The 20,445-nt window shown below is 42.2% G+C and overlaps 3 protein-coding genes across 3 annotated transcripts; 1 reads left to right on the top strand and 2 right to left on the bottom strand.

The window, feature by feature from the left end:
- Positions 1 to 316: 316 nt before the first annotated feature.
- Positions 317 to 4,978, bottom strand: LOC113568083 (extracellular calcium-sensing receptor-like). The gene is made up of 6 exons (XM_026996258.2): positions 4,731 to 4,978; positions 3,524 to 3,815; positions 2,390 to 3,220; positions 1,850 to 2,092; positions 1,468 to 1,591; positions 317 to 1,230 (listed from the first exon to the last, which is right to left on the bottom strand). Exons 1-6 carry the CDS (start codon positions 4,976 to 4,978, stop codon positions 317 to 319), a joined length of 2,652 nt encoding a protein of 883 aa, XP_026852059.2.
- A 2,894-nt stretch (positions 4,979 to 7,872) lies between these two features.
- LOC113568080 (extracellular calcium-sensing receptor) lies at positions 7,873 to 13,058 on the top strand. Its single transcript, XM_026996255.2, has 6 exons — positions 7,873 to 8,000; positions 8,640 to 8,949; positions 10,045 to 10,863; positions 10,984 to 11,211; positions 11,747 to 11,870; positions 12,154 to 13,058. Exons 2-6 carry the CDS (start codon positions 8,668 to 8,670, stop codon positions 13,056 to 13,058), a joined length of 2,358 nt encoding a protein of 785 aa, XP_026852056.1. The 5' UTR covers positions 7,873 to 8,000; positions 8,640 to 8,667.
- Positions 13,059 to 13,608: 550 nt separating this feature from the next.
- On the bottom strand, positions 13,609 to 17,370 carry LOC113568079 (extracellular calcium-sensing receptor-like). The gene is made up of 6 exons (XM_026996254.2): positions 17,297 to 17,370; positions 16,817 to 17,117; positions 15,792 to 16,577; positions 15,342 to 15,566; positions 14,970 to 15,093; positions 13,609 to 14,635 (listed from the first exon to the last, which is right to left on the bottom strand). Exons 1-6 carry the CDS (start codon positions 17,353 to 17,355, stop codon positions 13,722 to 13,724), a joined length of 2,409 nt encoding a protein of 802 aa, XP_026852055.2. The 5' UTR covers positions 17,356 to 17,370; the 3' UTR covers positions 13,609 to 13,721.
- Positions 17,371 to 20,445: the final 3,075 nt, after the last annotated feature.

Here is a 20,445-nt window from a genome sequence, read left to right as displayed (position 1 = left end):
GCCTCAATACACTGTCACAGTATCGATAATTTCTCTGTAATATCTGTAGTTTGCACTCCATATTTACATGTTTATAATATGTCATCATTACATGTGATCTCAAATACTATATGTTCATGGGCATGTCATGTGTCACAGATAATTTTGTGCACTAAACTTAAGACTTATTTACACACTAGATTTGTTTAAGGTTTTCTCAGTATACCGGCGGTGTATTTAAGTAATTTCCAACATGGAAGGATTTTTTAATCTTTACATAAAGGCACAGTATTATGTACATATCATGTATAACCCTTTCATAAGAAACATTCTATAGCTATTTCTTTTCTCTTGCTCGACCCATAATTGCTTTTTTAGTGTTCCTCTCAGGGTGCAGGAGGATGATATAGCACTTTGGGGCAAAAATGGCCAGCAGTAGACCAAAACTAGAGGCCAAGATGGCAAAGACCTCTACAGCCACTGAATACTTCCCCGGAGAGCTGATGTATGCTGGCACAAAAGTGATCCACACTGCGCAGAAGATCAGCATACTGAAGGTGATAAATTTGGCCTCGTTAAAGTTATCTGGAAGGTTCCTCGCCAAGAAGGCCAGCAGGAAGCTCACGGCAGCCAGGAGGCCAATGTAGCCCAACAGAGTGGCAAAGCCCAGCACAGATCCCATGGCACACTCATACACTATCTTAGAGCTGATGTAATGAGTGTTTTTAAGGGGTGTGGGGGATGCCATAGCCAGCCACACTACACATATGGCTATCTGGAGGGCTGTGAGGGCAAGCACTGTGCCTCTCTGTTGGGGTACACCAAACCACTTCAAGGCACTTTGGCCTTCTGGCCGAGAGGACTTAAAGACAGCCACGACCACCATGGTCTTGACCAGGATACTGGAAACGCTCAGTACAAAGCTGATGCCAAATGCCGCGTGCCTCAGTCGGCATGTCCACTGCTGTGGCTGGCCAATGAACAGCAGCGTGCATAGGAAGCACAGTTTGAGTGACAGCAGCAGCAGGAAACTCAGCTCTGAGTTGTTGGCACGGACCACGGGGGTGTGGCGGTAATGTGCGAACACACCCAGAACCCCGGTGCAAAAGCAGGAGCCCAACAGGGAGGCCACTGTCAGGGAGATGCCTAACGGCTCCTCATAAGACAGAAACTCAAGTTCTTTAGGGACACAGCGGTCCTTATCTGGGCTGGACCAGAACTCCTCGGGACACGTGGTACATTCAATAGAATCTGAGAGTGGGATAGAGAGAGAGAGAGGAGTGGAGAGAAAAACAGACATATAGCGTGAGAGGGAAAGAGGAGTTAAAGGAATAGGAGATGAAGGTCAATATAGATATCCATAGGTGAGTAAGATTGAAAAAAGAGAGAAAGCAATTTAGTGGAGGACAAGAGAGATGTCAGTAGCACTTTACAGACAGTTAAAAAGACACAGAAATGAACTAAACACATCAAAGTCAAAGTTTTCACCTGTTACATTGTTAAACTCTCCATCTGCACAGGGAAGACAGTCAAAGCAACAGATGGGCAGACCTTTCCGTCTGGCCCTCCTGGTGCCTGGAGGGCAGCTTTCACTGCACACAGACCGGGGCGGCTGAGAAAAGGGGAAAACTAATTTGTCACTTCAGGACACTGTGAATTCAATCAGCACTGAATTGGTTGTATGTGCATTTTCTGTCCTATGTGTGTATGCATTTCCTGAGCATTTAAAGTTACATGCTAATTACTTAGTGGTAACACAACAGCAATATTCAACTCACATATAAGTGCACATATAAGTCTGCTCTTGGCAAAGATCTGTGTACTTGCTGTTTACTCTTAGGATACAACTGTAAAGCAGAACATGATTTACTTTCTTTGACTTGAAGTTCCAGTAGAGGGCGCCCTCCTCTAGTGTAAGGACATCCCCTGTAAGGACATCCCCTGCTTGGGCGGTCTCATACACAACACCCACTGTATGAACTCTGATCGATCCATCTGGGTTTGGCTGCCAGTTCATGACATCATAGATAGCCAGGGCATCACCGTTCTTGTCAAAAGACACGTGGTCACCAAAGCCAGTGGTGAAGTTCACATTCTGCAGGTAATGGACGACCTGCACACATAGACAAAACAGATAAAGAAAGTTTTAAAGGTGTTAATGACTGACCTAAATACTTTTCCTAAGATATAGGGACACAATAAACACATTGTAAAATAATTTCTGCATTTCAAAGACCCTCAGTTGTGACCTGCAAGCTGTTTTAAATATTAAGTATCCACCATATTCTCAGTTTAGTCTTGGCAGTGATGTATGCAGCATTTCCGTAAGTGTGTGCATGTGTGTGTGTGTGTGTGTGTGTGTGTGTGTGTGTGTGTGTGTGTCTGTGTGTGTATGGAGGGGGACGGTCACCTGCCAAGGCTGCAGAGAGTGTATGCTGGCACAGCTGTGGCTTATGAAGGGTCCTTTTCCCTCCTCACACTGCATCAGGTCATGAAGTGCGTGCGCAAGAGCATAAACAGCCTTATACACATTGTACGAAGCCCTGAGTTCAGACATGTCAGTGTACGCTGTGTCCATGCTACGCAGATCTTCTGCCCCTGTGCACACCTTTCTCTCCCTTTCTCCATTGGGTTGTGTGCTTCCAGAATCAAATGTGCACTCAAACATCTCCTCCCAGAAGGTCCTCACTATGTTGTTTTTAGGGTCTCTGTCAGGGCGGATGTTCAGCAGGAAGTCCCGGAGCCCCTGGATCTCCCCACGGCGGATTGCAAGCCCAAGCGTGCCCCCGAGGAAGGGCAGCAGATGCGGGGTGAGGAAGATAGGAGAGGTGGCCCAGGCCTCACTGGCAATCCACTGCCTGCCAGTTACATTCCTCTGGGCCACTTCGTCCATCAACGGCAACAGGTAAGCCTCAGTGGAGATCACCACCACCACCATGGCTGTGGAAGCTCTGATCACTCCGACAATGCGGGCCACATCCCTGCAATTGTTGTCTCGTGGCAAGATCTCGGAGTAAGCCACACAGCCACCAAACTGCCCCTGCAGGTCCTGGTGGAAGGCGAGGGCAGCATGGATACCATAGTCATCGTCACTGTAGATCAGGCCTACCCAGGTCCAGCTGAAGCGCTTTAAGATCTGCACAATGGCGCGGACCTGGAAGACGTCGCTGGGAATGGTCCTGAAGAAGGAGGGGTACTGTTGCTGGTTGCTGAGGCAGGAGCAGGTGGCGAAGTAGCTCACCTGATGGAGGGGAAGAGAGCGTGATAGACAGAACGAGGTAAAGAGGATATGAAAAAGAGATGTAGCCCTAAAGACAGTGTATGTGTAATAGGAGGACAGAAACAAAGGGAGACAAAGAAAATGATACCACATAGAGAAAGGAACGTATCAGCCAGTGTGAAAAAAATACATGTTCTTGCATAATTTCAACTATAGAAAAAAAAGGATCTACATTTTAAGATAATCACTCAATTATAAACACAAGCCATTCTTTCACAATTTCCCACTCATCTAAAGTAAACTCAATTTGCCCAGAATCTGTACCATGGGCACTCGAAACAGCCCCAGCACACTAGAGATGGCAATAGAGTGGGTGGATCCCGGGTCCCCCACTATTCCAATCACCGGGGGGGAGCCAGTGCAGTCCAGGGTTGAGAGGGCCTCATCAGTCCCACTAATTAGGGCTGTGGCTGCTCGGAATGCCACAGCCAGCTTCACGCAGTTATCATACAGATGGTAGCCCAGGGTAACATTGGGCAACAGGTGAGGATTTCTGTTGATCTCATCAATAGCAAACGCCATTGTCTGTGCCTGCTGGAAGCTTGCCATGTCAAACCTGCGGAAGACAATGAGAGTCAGACGGTATGTAAACAAACAATGGAATGATGAATCTGATGTGATTGTTACATGAATTAAGTTACATTATCCTATTGTGTCAGGGCTTATTATTATTATTATTATTATTATTATTTTGATTTGTAGAAATGTACTGTGCAGCAGGTAACTTAAATGCAGGATAATGCACTGGCAATGGCTTTTGGTTTTACACATAAAGATAAAATAAACATTTAATTTTAAATAAAATGAGAAATATATGAGTACAAAAAATACATATACAGTACTGTGGAAAAGGTCAGGAAATTCCATGCTATTTATATGGGCTACAAATATATTTGCATATAAAAGCAAATCAGTAAAGACTAATGAAATAAAACATTATTCCAAATAAACATTCATTCAATAAAGAATATATATTTTATATATATTATTTTATTTTTAGCATGACAAGGACTTCATGACAATAACTTCATGATAACGACTTTTTGATAGTGACTTCAAAACATTTTTATCATGGTAATAACTCCAAGCTTTGTGAAGAATAATTAAGGTGTGCAGAACTCTTCCAAAGTGGGCAGAACAGAATGCCAACACCAACATATCTAATGCCAGCTAGGATCCTTTTGAAAAGTAAAAGAACAAAAACAGAACAAAAAACAAAAGTTAACATGGGACTACTTTCTTGATAAGCAAATAAAGAGCACTCTGGTTAACACATTTCATCATAACTTTTTGGGGTGGCCTAAGACATTTGCAATGTGCTGCAGAGAAACACCGCATGTTTCTAACCATGATCATTTGGTTCTACTGCAAATGAAACTACTATATCCACCCCTTGTTATGCTCTCACTCCTCCTTTTAAACATTATGTCTCTGGTTATTCTCTTAGAGCCCTTTGGAAGTGGCCACTCACTGTTGACAGTAGGGCTGCTCCGGTTCGCTGGTGAAGCTCAGCTCTGGGAACACGGTGAGGAAGTGGACCTCGAACAGGCCCCCCACAATCAGGTCTCCATCCTGATGCATCCCATTCAGCTGGAAGTGCCCCTGGAGCCGGCAGGAGCTGGGGCCAGGGAGCAGGCCTGGAGCTGGGGGTGCAGAGAGGGAGAGGGAGGCTGAGGAGCTCCAGGCCATGCTCAGATACAAGTATGAAACAAACCACATGTTCCCTTCTCTGCTTCTCTACCTTCTACCTCTCTCTTTTTACCACTCTTGACTGTTTCGTGTGTGTGTCCTTCAGGTCTATGGTGGGGGTGTGGGGTATTGTTTTATATAGCAGGTGTGGTCATGTGTGCCTCTGTGGAGATGATGCCATTGCATTTGTTTTCTTTGCTTTTCACTTTTAAGTCTTTTACTTTTTTTACTACGATTAATGAAGTTGTAGTGTAGTTGTAGTGACGGTGATGATTTATTACCTTGCCTTGTGTTAATGCATGAACATAGCATGAACATAGCTTGAGTAATTTCAGAGACTATGAATTAGTCAATGTGCTGTATATGTATAGGCTTATGTTATACACTGTATGTTGAATTAATAACCGAGGAGTGTGAGACAAAGCTCAATTTTTTTATCAACATGCTCTTATTCCTAAAGTAATAGGAGGCAACCAAATTTATTGCTGGCCCCATCTCCAGATTTTCAGTAAGCTGGTTTATTGCTGGGCCTCATCTCCACAGTTTCAGTAAGCTGGTTTATTGCTGGGCCTCATCTCCAGAATTTCAGTAAGATGGTTTATTTGTCTTACAATGGGCTCAAGGTCATGAGATGAGACCAGCTCTCTCTGTCTGCCTCATCGGTTTGTGTTTAAAATGGAATTGAAATACAGATTGCAAAGCTAAAACTGTTCCATTATGTATGCATCCTGAAATCAACATACATACCTCCAAAAATCCCCACTGCTTGATGCCTTTTGTGAAATGTAAATATATACCACCTTTAGATTTGTAAAGGAAATCCTTTTAGATGATGATTTAATGATGTAATGCCATACAGTTTACTTTTTCTGAAATGAGGTTGCCTTCAACTCAGTCACCAAACTATGGATAAAATGTGACTTCAAAACAAGGCCTGTGAGTCCAAGCATGCCCTGAAGATGGCAGTGTTGTACTTGACATCGCAACTGCTGCACACCTATGCACCTTCCAAAAACTGAATCAACTGCCTGAAAGCTCCTCATACCAAACAGAATATTCCCTCAGTGTCAGTGGAAAACGATTGACTTCATTTTTCTAACTATGATTTCCACAAATGTGGTTTGATTTATCATCTAAGTTATAAAAAAATACTTATTTATTACTTTTCAAATAAACACACACACACATACACGCATGTACTTGCGCGCGCACACACACACACACACACACACACACACAAAATTTTATATGGACATGTTTATGCAGAACCAGTAGCGTAAAACATTTAAGGTCATTGTTGGAAAAACAGTTGAAACTCTATAATGCACTATTGAAATAAAGGGTAACTGGAGTCATGGGCTTTTAGCCAATTCAGATGTGAGGTTAACATAAAAAAAGCACTTTTGGTTACTTGCTCACAGATGCGCCATAAGAAAAACCTGAACAAGAGTATTGTTCATGGGTGGTTATTCAAGCAAATAAAAAAAGGTTTTAAGCTTGTAAAGACCATCTAAATGTTCCACAGTTCTGCCTGAATTGTTATACATTTTATACATATAACATTTAGATTTTTTTTTAATGGTATATATGTACATATAACATGTATGTATGTTCACATATGTACACAATGTTGGAGAAAATAGCCCATATGTGGAATATGGTGGAGAAAGTATAAATGTGTGAGGCTTCTTTGCTGGATGAATTGCAAGAACCAATGAATATAAAGTAGAATTGGTAAAAATGCTGAGTGTCATGTGACTGTGTTCTGAAGCTCCAAAAAAGGTTCAATTATGCAACATGACAATGATACAAAACACATGAGTTAAACAAAATGAACACAGCATTCTTCAAAATGAAGGTTTTCTGTGTTTTAGAGGGGTCCAAGACACAGTGCAGACCCCAGTCACAGTGCAGACCTCAGCCACATTCAAAAAGCTGTGCTATGATCAGAAGCAGGCCATTCCTCAAAATACAAGGGGCCTGAGACAGTTTTATATAGTGGACTGGGCCTCAATACCTCCTAACAACTGAGGGGAACTTATGGGCAGATAAAGAAAACATTTGATGGCTGCTCATGCGAATACTGGAAATGATAAATTACTGGATTACTATGTTTAAAGGCTTACACACATTTTCCCTAATGATCTTGGTTGTTTTCATCTGATTCAATTAAGATTTAATAAAGACAATTCAATATTTGACAACATATTCAATATATATTATTTGAGCCACTCATTCACAAAATTCCAGATTTTTCTATAATTATTAATTCCAAACATCTTCTCACAACTGCATACGTTAATAAATTTAACTTCTGTACACTCATATTTACTTCAGATGCCTTTAACAGTTTTGTATTACACAAACACATCTGACTGACAATACCTTTTTTGAAGAAGAAAAAAAGCTTTCCTTAATTCTTTTCTTTAATGACTTTGATGCTTTTTAAAAATCTGTATTACTTTGTTTGCATTGTTTTTCATTTTGCTGGACATGCCCCATAGATTAATTAAAGCTTTTGAATTTAGTCCTATTTTAATTGGTCAGTAAGTCATTCTTCTTCAAAAATAATAAAACTGCTGTACCATACTTCCATTCCTTATTTTCCAGTGCTTTGTTGTTTAACACTCAAGCCACTGCTTGATTGGTTTCTTCCTCCTGGCCTCTCTCTTCTCTCATTGGCCTGTTTTAGTACCAATCACATGTTACCACATAACATGACTCCAGTGTTGTTTATAAAGGCAGGTCATCCAGTCTGACATGAACTGTGTGTGGGGTCATTCATGCTGATGAACTTACCTAGGAGTCACTGTGATGCCAATCACAAGATGCCAATGGGTGAGCTAGTAGTGCTGGCTCTCTTTCTGTTCATCTGGCCCAGGGTTAGGTCCTCTGAGTCTGGTAGTGGATGTCAGAGGTTGGGGGAGTTTGCGCCTCAAGTGCTGGAGCTCGATGGTGATGTTATCCTTGGGGGACTTTTCCCCCTGCACTACATAGCTCTAGAACCTGATCATGCTTTTACAGATCATGTGCTGCATCGGAGGTGTAGCGGGTGAGTGTGACTGCCAGCAGGTTCTAAAAGAAACATCTGCTTGGAAAGGGACATGACAGGGTGTCTTAAGAAAGACAGGGAGGCTCCAGTAGAGAATGTCTGCAAGTGACTAAGATCTCTGGTTATAATAATAAGTTTAATTTATATAGTGCCATTGTCAAATTCAAGATAATTTCACAATGCCAAAAAAAGTGGGGGAGTTAAGGGACATAAAGGCAGTTAAACAGGTTTTAGCAGGAGGATGATGATCGTGTTGATAATAGAGGTGATTTAAGATTAGCTTTAAAGACAGAGAGTGGAAAGCAGAGACACAAAGATTGTGGTAATGTGTTCCATTATTTGGTTTAAGGACAGTACATGCTTTTTCCTAAGTTCCAAACTGGCTGTTCATTTTAACTTGAAAATTAACACATTATGAATGCATTATTGACAGCAGGTGTAAAATCACATACTGTTTTTTTCCTCATCACTTTTCCCTCATCAATTATAGCCTTCTCACCACAGCGCAAGGGTTCTCCTTTACCCCCTTAGACAACTCTCACTCTCTCTCTCTCTCTCTTTCTCTCTCTCTCTCTCTCTCTCTCTCTCTCTCTCTCTCTCTCTCTCTCTCTCTCTCTCTCTCTATTTGCCACTCTTCAGGTTTGACCTGAGGGCCTTTCGCTGGTTCATGACTATGGTGTTTGCCATTGAGGAGATTAACAGGAACCCCAGCCTTTTGCCAGGGGTGAAGCTGGGTTATCGGATTCTGGACAGCTGTGATCACGTCCACACCAGTCTGCAGAGCATGTTCTCTCTGATCAATGGTTCCTCTTCCACACAGAGAGAGGGGTCTGCAAGCAGTAACCCCCACTGCCTCTCCAGAGCTCCAGTCCCAGCTGTTATCGGCCTGGCGTCATCTACACCAACCAGAGCGGTAGCCCACACATTGGGGCCATTTGAGATCCCACTGGTAAGCATAGTCTTGGTCATTAATATGGTTGTTACAAAGAGGGTTATACTACCAGCAATGCAGAAGTTACAAAGTAGAGCTGGTTTGAATAGTGTTGGCTTTTCAGCCCCTGAAATTTAAGGCAGAATCATGAGAATTAAGTCAGTCACATTATCCTAATGGAGATTTCACTTGTTGTCTTTCTTAATTCTGGCTCATTTCATGTGTAATTCAATTTCTCGGAGCTTCAAATGTGTAATGATTCATTGATTAAATCATGTAATTACTTTTGCTCTCAGATAGCATTCTAATTTTCAGAGGCTGTATGTGCACACAATAAGGACATCATCAATATTACTGTCATGGGTTTATGATAAGAATACTGAGGAGAAAACGGTTTCATGCCCTTATAACACTCTGACATTATTGCAATGACAATCTGAATTTTTGTAACACTTATGAATAATGTGGGATGTCAGGTTTTTAACAAAAGAACTTGTATGGCATAGAAAAGCCTCTCTTGTAGTTGATGTGGTGGCATCATGACATTAAGAGCCTGACAGGCTCCTCTGACCCTTTTACTTTTCTTTTTTGACTCTTTGACCTTTTGCCTAAAGGTGTCAATTTTAACTAAATGTATAACTATAAAATCCTCCACCTGTTCAATTAAAGCTCGAGCTGTTGTACTTCTGAAATACTGTTAACAATAAGACATTTTATTATCTGGAATAAGCCTTTCTATATATAATGTCCCTCATTTAGAAAACACATATGGAGAAATGTATATGTAAAGTTATACTTTAAAAAGTATATGTGTTATTGGCTACTACTAAGAGCCCATTTAATCAAATACTGCTCACTCTTATTTAGTTTGCAAGAACTTTGAGGGTTTAATATGGGATACTATACAAATTGTAAAGTATATTTATTTAAAAATAAGTAAATATTTTGTTAATCCAGACATTTTTTGTCAGTTTTGTACATTTAGTTTCACTAGGTCCAACTATACTTTAAACATTCCTACATATGCTTACAATTTCATTTCAGTTGTTTATTAATTAATTCTATTTATTTAATGAATATTTGTTTCTCTGTTTCCTTATTTACTTCTCACAGATCAGCTACTTTGCAACTTGCACATGTCTGACTGATAAGCGGGTGTACCCCTCTTTCCTGCGTACTGTTCCAAGCGATGTCTTCCAGGTGCGTGCACTTGTGCAGCTGATGGTGCATTTTGACTGGCGCTGGGTGGGCACGATGGGCACAGAGGATGACTATAGCCGCTATGGCATCCAAGCCTTCACCGAGCAGCTGAAGGAATGGGGTGGCTGCGTGGCTTTCCACTGCACCATCCCCAAGGTTCCCACCCTGGCACAGATCAGCGCCATTGCCGATGCCCTGGAGGCCTCCACAGCTCGGGTGGTGGTGGTGTTTGCCACGGAAGGCCAGCTGATGGGGCTGCTGTCTGAGGTAGCACGGAGGAACCTGACTGGCTGGCAGTGGGTGGCCAGTGAAGCCTGGGTGACTGCCAGAGTCCTCACAGCTCCAGAGTTCCAGCATGTGCTGGCTGGAACACTGGGGTTTTCCTTCAGGGGTGCCAACATCTCTGGGCTGGCTGAGTTCCTCCTGAGAGTGAGACCCTCCCCTAACTCAGGTTCTGTCTTCTCTAACCTGTTCTGGGAGGAGCAGTTTAACTGCAGGCTGCCTTATGGAGATGGTGAGAGGTTGGAGAGGCCACTCTGTACTGGTCTGGAGGACCTGGAGCAGGTTGAGAGCAGCTACACAAGTGTGTATCCAGTGCGGGTTTCCTATAATGTGTATAAGGGAGTATATGCCATTGGCCATGCCCTGCACCTCCTGCTACAGTGTACACCTATGGGACAACAATCAGATCAGAGAGGTTGTAACAATGATTCACAGTTCACATCTGAACAGGTAATAGAACATTTTTTGGTGGAATATTTTATGGGCTTTTTTGTTTTGTTTTGTATATCAATTGCTATCGACATTGTGTACTGTCAATTATTCTGCCTGTCACAATATTAATTCTAATAGTTGCTTCGTCACCTAAGGAAAGTGAATTTCACCAACCAGTTTGGGGAAAAGGTGTATTTTGACCATAACGGTGAGCCAGTTCCCCTGTATGACATCATCAACTGGCAGAGAAATGTCCGTGGGGGGATCCGGTTCCAGAGAGTGGGGGCATATGATGGTTCTGCCCCTCCAGGGCAACAGCTTGTAATGGACAAAAACTTGATGGAGTGGACAGGAGGGCAGAATCAGGTTAGTCTGGAGTAGGTAGCAACAGGGTTTACTGCAGTGTAGGACAAAAAGGGAACACTAAATTAATTTACTTTTAGTTTAAGTCCATTTAAAGCACCAGAGCTAAGTAAGGTACAGATGTATTTCTACAGGTGGATGGAAATTGTAATAGTAAATAATAATAAACCAAATGCAGTCAGTCAACTAAGGCATATTTGTTGTATTTGATCAGTTGAAGCATGCTTGGTATATTTGATCAGCTGAAGCATGTTTGGTGTAGTTGATCAGCTGAAGCATGTTTAGTTGATCAGCTAGGGTTACATTAGCCTCATAGCTCCACTGTGAAGTTAAAGAAGCAAAGAAAGGACACCAGACCTTTGGTTGATAAAATACATTGATACAACCATTAGCTTAAAGGAAATGTGTGCAATAGACCATCTTCCAAGAATATTTTGATAGGCTTTAATTCACATTTTGGGATTCTGATAATTAATCATAGTAAAGATCATTGTTCCTGAAATTTTCCAAGCTGTTTTCAGGGTCTCTCTGTGTGCAGGTTCCTGTGTCTCTGTGCTCATCACCATGTCCTCCAGGGACTCGGCAGTCCCCAAGGCCAAGTCAGCCCCTCTGCTGTATGGACTGCCTGCCCTGTGCTGAGGGGGAGTTCACCAACACCTCAGGTAAACATGAGTAAACACTGTACATAACAGTCATTTCATGTGTCTCAGATTTGATCAGATATTTTGATGTTTGTAAGTGTTTGGGAGTATTTATCCATAAATGTTTTTCTTATGTTTTCTCTGTAATTTTCTCTGTACATTCATGGTTCTACATTAATTTTCTAAGGGTCTCTTTGTGAATACATTTTTAATTGTCATGATGCACATATATTAAATATATGTATACTCAGAGTGATATATCAAAGAGAGATCACTCAGGAACATCTGTTCATGTTTTGCTCAGGAGCCACAGAATGTATCAAGTGTCCTCTGTACTACTGGTCCAATAATGAGCGGGTGGCATGTGTTGCTGGTATAGAGGAGTTCCTTTCCTTTCAGGAGATCATGGGTATTATCTTGGTTACCCTCTCACTCCTTGGAGTAGCTGCGGCGAGTGCTGTCTCAATAATCTTCTTCCTCTTCCGAGCCACGCCTATTGTCAAAGCCAACAATTCAGAGCTGAGTTTCCTGCTCCTGCTTTCACTCAAACTCTGCTTCCTGTGCTCACTGGTGTTCGTGGGCCGCCCATCACTGTGGGCCTGCCAGGTCCGGCAAGTGGCGTTTGGGATCAGCTTCGTCCTATGCATCTCCTGCATCCTGGTCAAGACCATTGTGGTGCTGCTGGCCTTCCATGCCAACATTCCAGGGGCCACTTCACTGAAACGCTTCGGCCCTCCTCAGCAGAGGGCCTTCATTGTAGCATGCACTGCAGGCCAGGCAGTCCTATGCATAGCTTGGCTGGCATTAGCACCTCCTTATCTCTATAAGAACACGTCATACCAGGATGGAAGGATCGTGCTGGAGTGTAAGGATGTCTGGCCTTTAGGTTTCTACATGGTCCTGGGTTATATCGGACTTTTATCCTCTGTTTGCTTTGTCCTGGCCTTTTTGGGTCGGAAGCTTCCGGATACATTTAATGAGGCCAAGCTCATCACTTTCAGTATGCTGATATTTTTCGCTGTGTGGATCTCATTCATCCCAGCCTACAACAGCAGCCCAGGGAAATACACAGTGGCAGTGGAGATCTTTGCCATCCTGGCCTCTGCTTTCGGACTGCTGCTTTGTATATTTATTCCTAAATGTTACATTATTCTTTTGAGGCCTGAACTTAATACCAAGAAAGGAATGACTGGGAAAGCTTCAAAATGAACTAGCCAGTCAAGACATGCTGTTAATAGCACATTTTATACACCATTATGTCATTCCTTTTAATTGTTCATTATACATTATAAATGTTTAAATGTAATAAAAATGTATGCCTATGTAATACATACAAGTTAATAGGCAATGTTATTTATTTTATGAACAATGACAGTCTGAGTCCAAAACCCCCATTACTCCTGTAATCATACATATGACCTATTAAAAATCAGGGCAATAACAATAAACATAATGGATAAAAGTATGCATGTATTTATTTATCATTAAGTCTCACACAGAAATATGTCCAGACATATAATAGCAGAAATTTCATGAACTGCAAACACTGAATGCTTGAATTCAGCAAAAACCTTTTTTTTAAAGAAAAAAAGTTATAGATAATATCATCTAATAGGACACTTACTAGATTTACCAAATATTCTACGTTATTATCAGCAATGTTGCAACTTATTATGCTTGCTAACACTATACATATTCACAGATACATAATTATTTACTATAATTATATATTATTATTAATTATAAAAAAAGTTTATATTAAATGTTTATATGTAAGGATGATGTATTATATACATGTAAGCTTTATCATAACCAGTCAGATTTTATAGAAGTTTCTGGATATTTATATTGCCTCCTATTTAAGTGAGGGTCTTAAAGAGCTTTAGAGGGAACTTTACCCATAAGGTGTTTCTTGGTATTCTGCTCTGGCCTAAACACAATTATGAAACACTTGGGAGCAAAAATACAAATAATCAAACCAAAGCTTGAGGCCAGAATAGCAAATATCTCCACAGCTACAGTGAATTTTCCAGGAGAGCTGACATAAGCTGGAATAAAGGTGATCCAAACTGCACAGAATATGAGCATGCTGAATGTGATGAATTTGGCTTCATTAAAGTTATCAGGCAACTTCCGTGCTAGAAAAGCCAAAATAAAACACAAAACAGCCAGGAACCCAATATAACCCAGTACAGCCCAGAAACCTACATCTGAACCTAAACCACATTCCAAGATGATCTTGTCCTTGTAGTGCTTTACATTTTTGAAGGGGAAAGGGGGGGAAATTGTTAGCCAAAGAACACAAATAATGACCTGTATGAGAGTAAAAGCAAGAACACTGAGTCTCTGCTGTGGAAGCCCAAACCATTTCATGACATTACTGCCTGGAAGTGTAGCCCTGAAGGCCATTAACACCACTATTGTTTTCCCCAGAACACAGGAGATGCAGAGGACGAAGGTGATCCCAAACACTGTGTGGCGCAGCATACAGGACCACTCAGAGGGCCGACCAATGAAAGTAAGTGAACAGAGGAAACACAGAGTCAGAGAGAAGAGCAGCAGGAAGCTCAACTCTGAGTTGTTGGCTCGGACAATGGGAGACGCCCTGTGTTTGTAGAAGACAGCAGTAACACACACAGCTATGAATGCCCCAGTGACGGAGAACACTGTCAGGATGATGCCCAAAGTGTCATCCCAGGACAGGAACTCAATAGACTTGGGCAGGCAGCTGTCTCTCTTGGTGTTAGGCCAGAGCTCAGCAGAGCAGCGTAAACAATCCAGAGAGTCTAAAAGATGAAAAAGTTAAAGCTCTATTTAGCTGAGAATATTCAGAAAGATTTCAACATTGAACAAGTTTCTTTTTAGACCATTTTTCCTGATAACTTTATGACATCAGTAATATTAAAGGTAGATGCTATACTGTTAGAATCAACTGCTGCATTACAGAAGTCAGTATAAATTCAGACACTGGGAAATAAATTAACGCTGAATGGACCAAGTCCACTGATGAGTTTTATTCAATGAGCATTGACGAATATCTTTACTCTGTAAACAGGGAATCAAGGCAATAGGCAAGTCTTGTAAAACCTTCATTCCACATTATGCTCTGTGATACACAACCTGTCTTGTTACTGATCTCTCCCTCTGCACATGGTATACAGTCATAGCAGCAGACAGGCCTTCCCTTCTGCACAGCCTTCCTGGTGCCTGGAGGACAGCTCTCACTGCACACAGACACTGGAACCTGGGAAAGTCAGAGAAACAATCTCTAGTACTGGAAGGTGACAACTGCATAATATTGTCTTTTCTCTACTCTGACACATCTAAATAAAGTAAGTGATTAATGTAACAATTAAATCAGGTGAAGAAAAGCAAGGAAAACCCTAAACAGTGGAATATTTCACCCAGACCTTGAGTTTAAGAACCACAGGCTAAACGCAGTGTGTTATACTGCACCTCTGTCTGGTATGTACAGTGTGTGTTATACTGTACCTCTGTCTGTCCTCCCACCCAGCTGATAGCACTGTTCATTCTGAACTCCTGTCCTCTTGGTTTGGATGAGTCATAGTAGCCGACTGGCACAAAATTCAAAGCACCATCTTTCTTAAACTGCCAGTTTATGAGCTCATAGACAGCTACAGGATCTCCATTGGAATCAAAGCTGACCTGATAACCATTCTTTGTGGTGAAGTTCACTCTCTTGAGCCGGTTAAGTATCTGCAGTGGTAGATACAACCTAATGAAGGGTCATGACACTGGGTGAATTCCACTATAGACAAATGGACTCACCTGTAGTTCAAAGTTAGTTCTGACATACATTAATAAGTGTCATTCTTAGACATTCATAAATATTTATATAAACGTATTAAAATATACAAGCATAAAAAAACAAAAACATAACGCAAGATGCGAGTTTGAAACTTGTTTTAAGCAATTATGTACCTGCCACGGTGCGAATTTAAGGGTCTTGTCGCACTGCGTGCCACTACAAATAACACCATGTATAGCATGCGCTATGGCATATGTAGCTTTATACACCATGTTAGTTACGCGCAGCTGAGACGTGTCTGTGTATGGGTTCTGTAGCGCGCGGATGTCCTCACTGCCGTCACATTCTCGCAGGAACTCTGAGGAGCCTGTCCGCCCTTTTAGGCTACAGCTGAACGATCTCTCCCAAAATTCCATTAGAAGGGGCGATTGCAAGGCTTGTTCTGGAGAGAGGTCTAGAAGAAACTCAGGAAGACCTGGGATCACTGATCGGGGAATCCCAAAGCCTATTGCGCCAGCACACATGTTATACCGCAGAAACTCTGTCTCTATTATCCACGTTTCGCTGCCTATCCACTGAAGCGGAGGCGGTGGCTGCCGTGCTAATTCTTCCAAGAGAAACTTCATGTCGCCTGATGCAAGAAACGCTACTATTACCCGTGCCGTAGATTTGCGGATGACATTTGCCACTCTCTCCAGTTTACTGCGCGGTTGTGTTCTGTAGTAGGCCTCGGAGTACTCCACACAGATCCCCTCCTCCTGCGCAGTCTTTAGGAACGCTGCCATTCCATTATTTCCGTAGTCTGAGTCGCTGCGCACTGCTCCAATCCATGTCCAGCCGAAAAACTTCACCATTCTCGCCAGTGCAGCAGCTTGGTGTTCGTCACTAGGTACCGTCCTAAAGAAGGCAGGAAACTGCCGTTTATCGCTCAGGCACGCGCATGTTGCGTAGTTACTCACCTGTAAATTAGTCAGTGAAGGAAATTAGATTACTTGAGTAGCCTGATTCAGTTCTCGTTTAGCTATGATTTTTACTAGCGTTTACTTTTGACTTGCAGTTTTTATGTTACTACATTGCGCATTTAACCTCTACATCATGCATTACACTTTATGCCTATGTAGCTATTTATAAAGCATCATTCCGAAGCTCTGTGTCTCGTAAAAATACGAAATGATGTGGTATAACCTATAATATTCACCTGTGGAATTCCAAATAGACCTAGGATTCTGGCCATGCTAATTGACGGGGTGGATGCAGACTCTCCTACGAGAGCTGGTACAGCAGCAGCTACTGATTTTGAACAGGAATTAACGTAATTGAAAATGGGGACTAAGCCATTTGCAAACTGAAATGCAACTTTGATTGCCATCGGCACGGCAGAGCACGAGTCGTATATCTGATAGCCCAACGTGATGTCCGGCAGGAGATCGGTTCTGTTGTTGATCTCGTGGATAGTAAACTCCATAGCACGGGCGAAGCGCAGCTCCCTGAAATCCATGCTGCGTGGAAACAGTAGGACAAATAAATATTAGGCAAAATCAAAACTTGTGGTTTGTTTTTACTTTAGCTTACTATCACATGACTGTTGAAGCAGAAGCAGTGGTAAACATCATTTCAACATAATCTTTTTAATGTAAAATCCTGTTTTCTGTGCTATCCACTCCACCCTCACACAAACCTCCCAGAGCACCGTGGTTGTCGTGGCAGCCTGGTATAGGTGTTCTGTTCTGAACTCATGTAGTAGTGAATAGAGAAAATCCCTCCAATAATAAAATCTCCATTCATAAAAAGCCCAGGCATCTGAGGTTCAGTCCACAGCCTGCAGCTGACTGGCTTTGCTTTACATCCTGCAGGGTTGAACACAGCCATCCACAGCACTGATACAAATGACACCAGACTTGAAGTGATCTGCATGGTGGGCTTTGTGCCTCCCAGCACTATGAATGTCTAGATGGCTGCTTTACACTGGTTTAAATAGCTATGTTCCCTTGAGCTTTGCAAATACATTGGGTTTGTATTGGCCACAGGAGGTGTGGTTATGTATTCAGTATTACTCCTGATTATGACCATACCTTTTTGTTGTGGGTCTTTCTGGTGTATAGCAGGGTTGTATGGGTTACTTTAAAAATGTTTTCTGTTACAAATTACTGATGACCTGTTAAAATAATGTATCGATAATCTAATCCAAATTATTACTGTATTAAAGTAACCTAATCTAATTACTGTTTGTTATTTTTGGATTATTTTAAGACATTAAATAACAGTGAGTTTGGACTAATCCCAGCCAGTATGTCTATGAACAAGCTTCCATGGTCGGTGCAGACTCATGAGCTCAGCAGCCGTCCTTTCTCCAGCAGTCCAGCATTGTTTACGAGGCCTTTTGTGGCAGAATGCCCAATCTTGTCAAATTTCTAGGCTCCATGAGATTAAACATTATGGATGGAAATATAATATTTTGATATCAGTGAAAACAAAGTTCTTTGTACCAAACCTTTGGTGCGTTGGAACAATAAACTGATTCAAACCATGTTTCCACAATGGAATCATCTATATTAAAGAATTTGCTGAAGTACTCCAATTATAAACTGTGTAGTACTTGGTGGAGAAGAAAAGGTTTTGGCTATGGCCCACAGACTTTTGCATGGATTTTTCCATTTAGCTGTAATATACTCTTGGTAGTAATCACCATACTTTTACATGCAGTCCTGCTAGTAATCACCATATTTTTACATGTATCAGTAATTTAATTACAGCTACCATATTGTGTCCTGATTATGTTATGCCAGTACGTGTTTTATTTACAGTATCATTCTTTACTGTATCATTACAGTAAATACATGCCCATGCTGCTATAACTTTAACTCTAGGTCACCGTAGGTATAACAGCCTTTTTTATACATCACCACTTGTCCTTGTAACATTAATTTGTGTACAAGAGCAGCTAATTAAAGGAGTTAATTAGATCTGGCTCTTTACCATTTCATTGTGACTACCATGCTGAGACAAAGCAGACAGGACAGCCTACCTGAACGGTGGGTAGCGGCTGACCCTGCATGTGTTTATTGCCACCCATAACCAACAGGCAGGGGGCAATAAAGAGTTACACATCTATTAAAAAGCAGGCAAAGTATTACTACATATCACAGAAAACTACAGTACAGCATCTGTAGATGTAGTGAATACATTTGGTTTCCAAATGTCTCAGAAAACAGTGATGTGAGCTTGCACTATAACTTGTTTAATGGGGTGTGTGACTTGTTTAATAAGTAATGAAATAATATTATGAATTTGGATTCATTAAAGTTATCAGACAAATTTCATGCTAGAAAAGCCAGATTAAAACAGAAAACAGCCAGGAACCAAATATAATCCAGTACAGCCCTGAAAACTACACCTGAACCTAAACCACATTCCAAGATGATCTTGTCCTTCTAGTGCTTTAAACTTTTGAAGGAGAAATGAATGGAAATTGTTAACCAAAGCACACAAATAATGACCTGTATGAGACTGAAAGAAAGAACACTGAGTCTCTGCTGTATAGGCCCAAACCGTTTCATGAATTTACTGCCTGGAAGTGTAGACCTGAAGGCCATTAACACCACTATTGTTTTCCCCAGAACACAGGAGATGCAGAGGACGAAAGTGATCCCAAACACCATGTGACACGGCATACAGGACCACTCAGAGGGCCGACCAATGAAGGTAAGTGAACAGAGGAAACACAGAATCCTAGAGAAAAGCAGCAGGAAGTTCAGCTCTGAGTTGTTGGCTTGGACGATGGGAGACGTCCTGTGTTTGTAGATTACAACAGTAACACACAAAGCCATGAAGGTCCCAGTGATGGAGAACTGTCACGGTACAGCCACTCCTTCGAAACGTCTCCCTGTGTGTGTGTGTGCATGTGTTTGTCTGTATGACCACGCCCTCCTTATGTTTCACATCTGCTTCCTTCTGTATCATTAGAGTGTGTGTATATAAGTCTTTTGTCTAAATGTGAATATTGTCAATGTTTAACCGATAGCCTGCATGCTATGTCTTCATTGTGTTGAGTTGTATAGAGTTGTGTTGTGTCGTATGGTTAAGTTTTACGTGACTCGTCCCTGCATCCTGCTATAACTCCTCACCGTTACAGAAACATCGACCACCGAAGGATGTCTGGGATGAGAAATAAAAAGAGGAATGGAAAGAAGGGAAGTAAACACCTTCCCACAGCCCTTGCAGGGAAGCCCCCCATGTTCATGGGCACCCTTCTGATTCCCACAATAGGGGAGAATGGTCCAGGTGAGTGTGGTCCAGGTGAGGGTGCGGAAGCAGGGGAGTGGAGAACCATGTCTGGCTACCGGGGCTGGTATAATGATTTCCAGTCCTCAGAGTCGGACTCCGTGGACTCCTCCCGTCCTCCATTCGCTCATGCTTGCCTCGCTCTATGGGTCCACAATGGGGGAGGAACCCACTGGATGATTTTGGGGGGACCCTGTACATGGTCCGGGGTCGGACTCTGCTGAGTCCTACGGAGACCAGCCGGACTACGAGAACCGGCACTTGGAGGTGGGCTCCGCTGGGTCCTATGGAGACCAGAAGGACTATGAGAACTGGCACTCCCTCTACTAGGGCATACAGCCCTGGAACTCGTGCACCCATACCTAAGCCTCGTAGAAACAAGGGGGACGCGACACCAGTACTCACCCCAGAGTCAGCCAATGTAACTGGTGCGCCTCCTGAAATTGGTGCACGGAAGTCACCACCTCCCAAATCAGTGAGGGGCAATCCCCCACAGACGGGTGGGACTCCAGCCCAGCTGAAGACTGCTCAAAATAGACATTGGGA

The sequence above is a fragment of the Electrophorus electricus genome, chromosome 4 (genome assembly GCF_013358815.1).
Source record: "Electrophorus electricus isolate fEleEle1 chromosome 4, fEleEle1.pri, whole genome shotgun sequence".
NCBI lineage: Eukaryota > Metazoa > Chordata > Actinopteri > Gymnotiformes > Gymnotidae > Electrophorus > Electrophorus electricus.
Note: the sequence above shows the minus strand (reverse complement) of the source record. Positions and strands in the feature narration are given on the sequence as shown.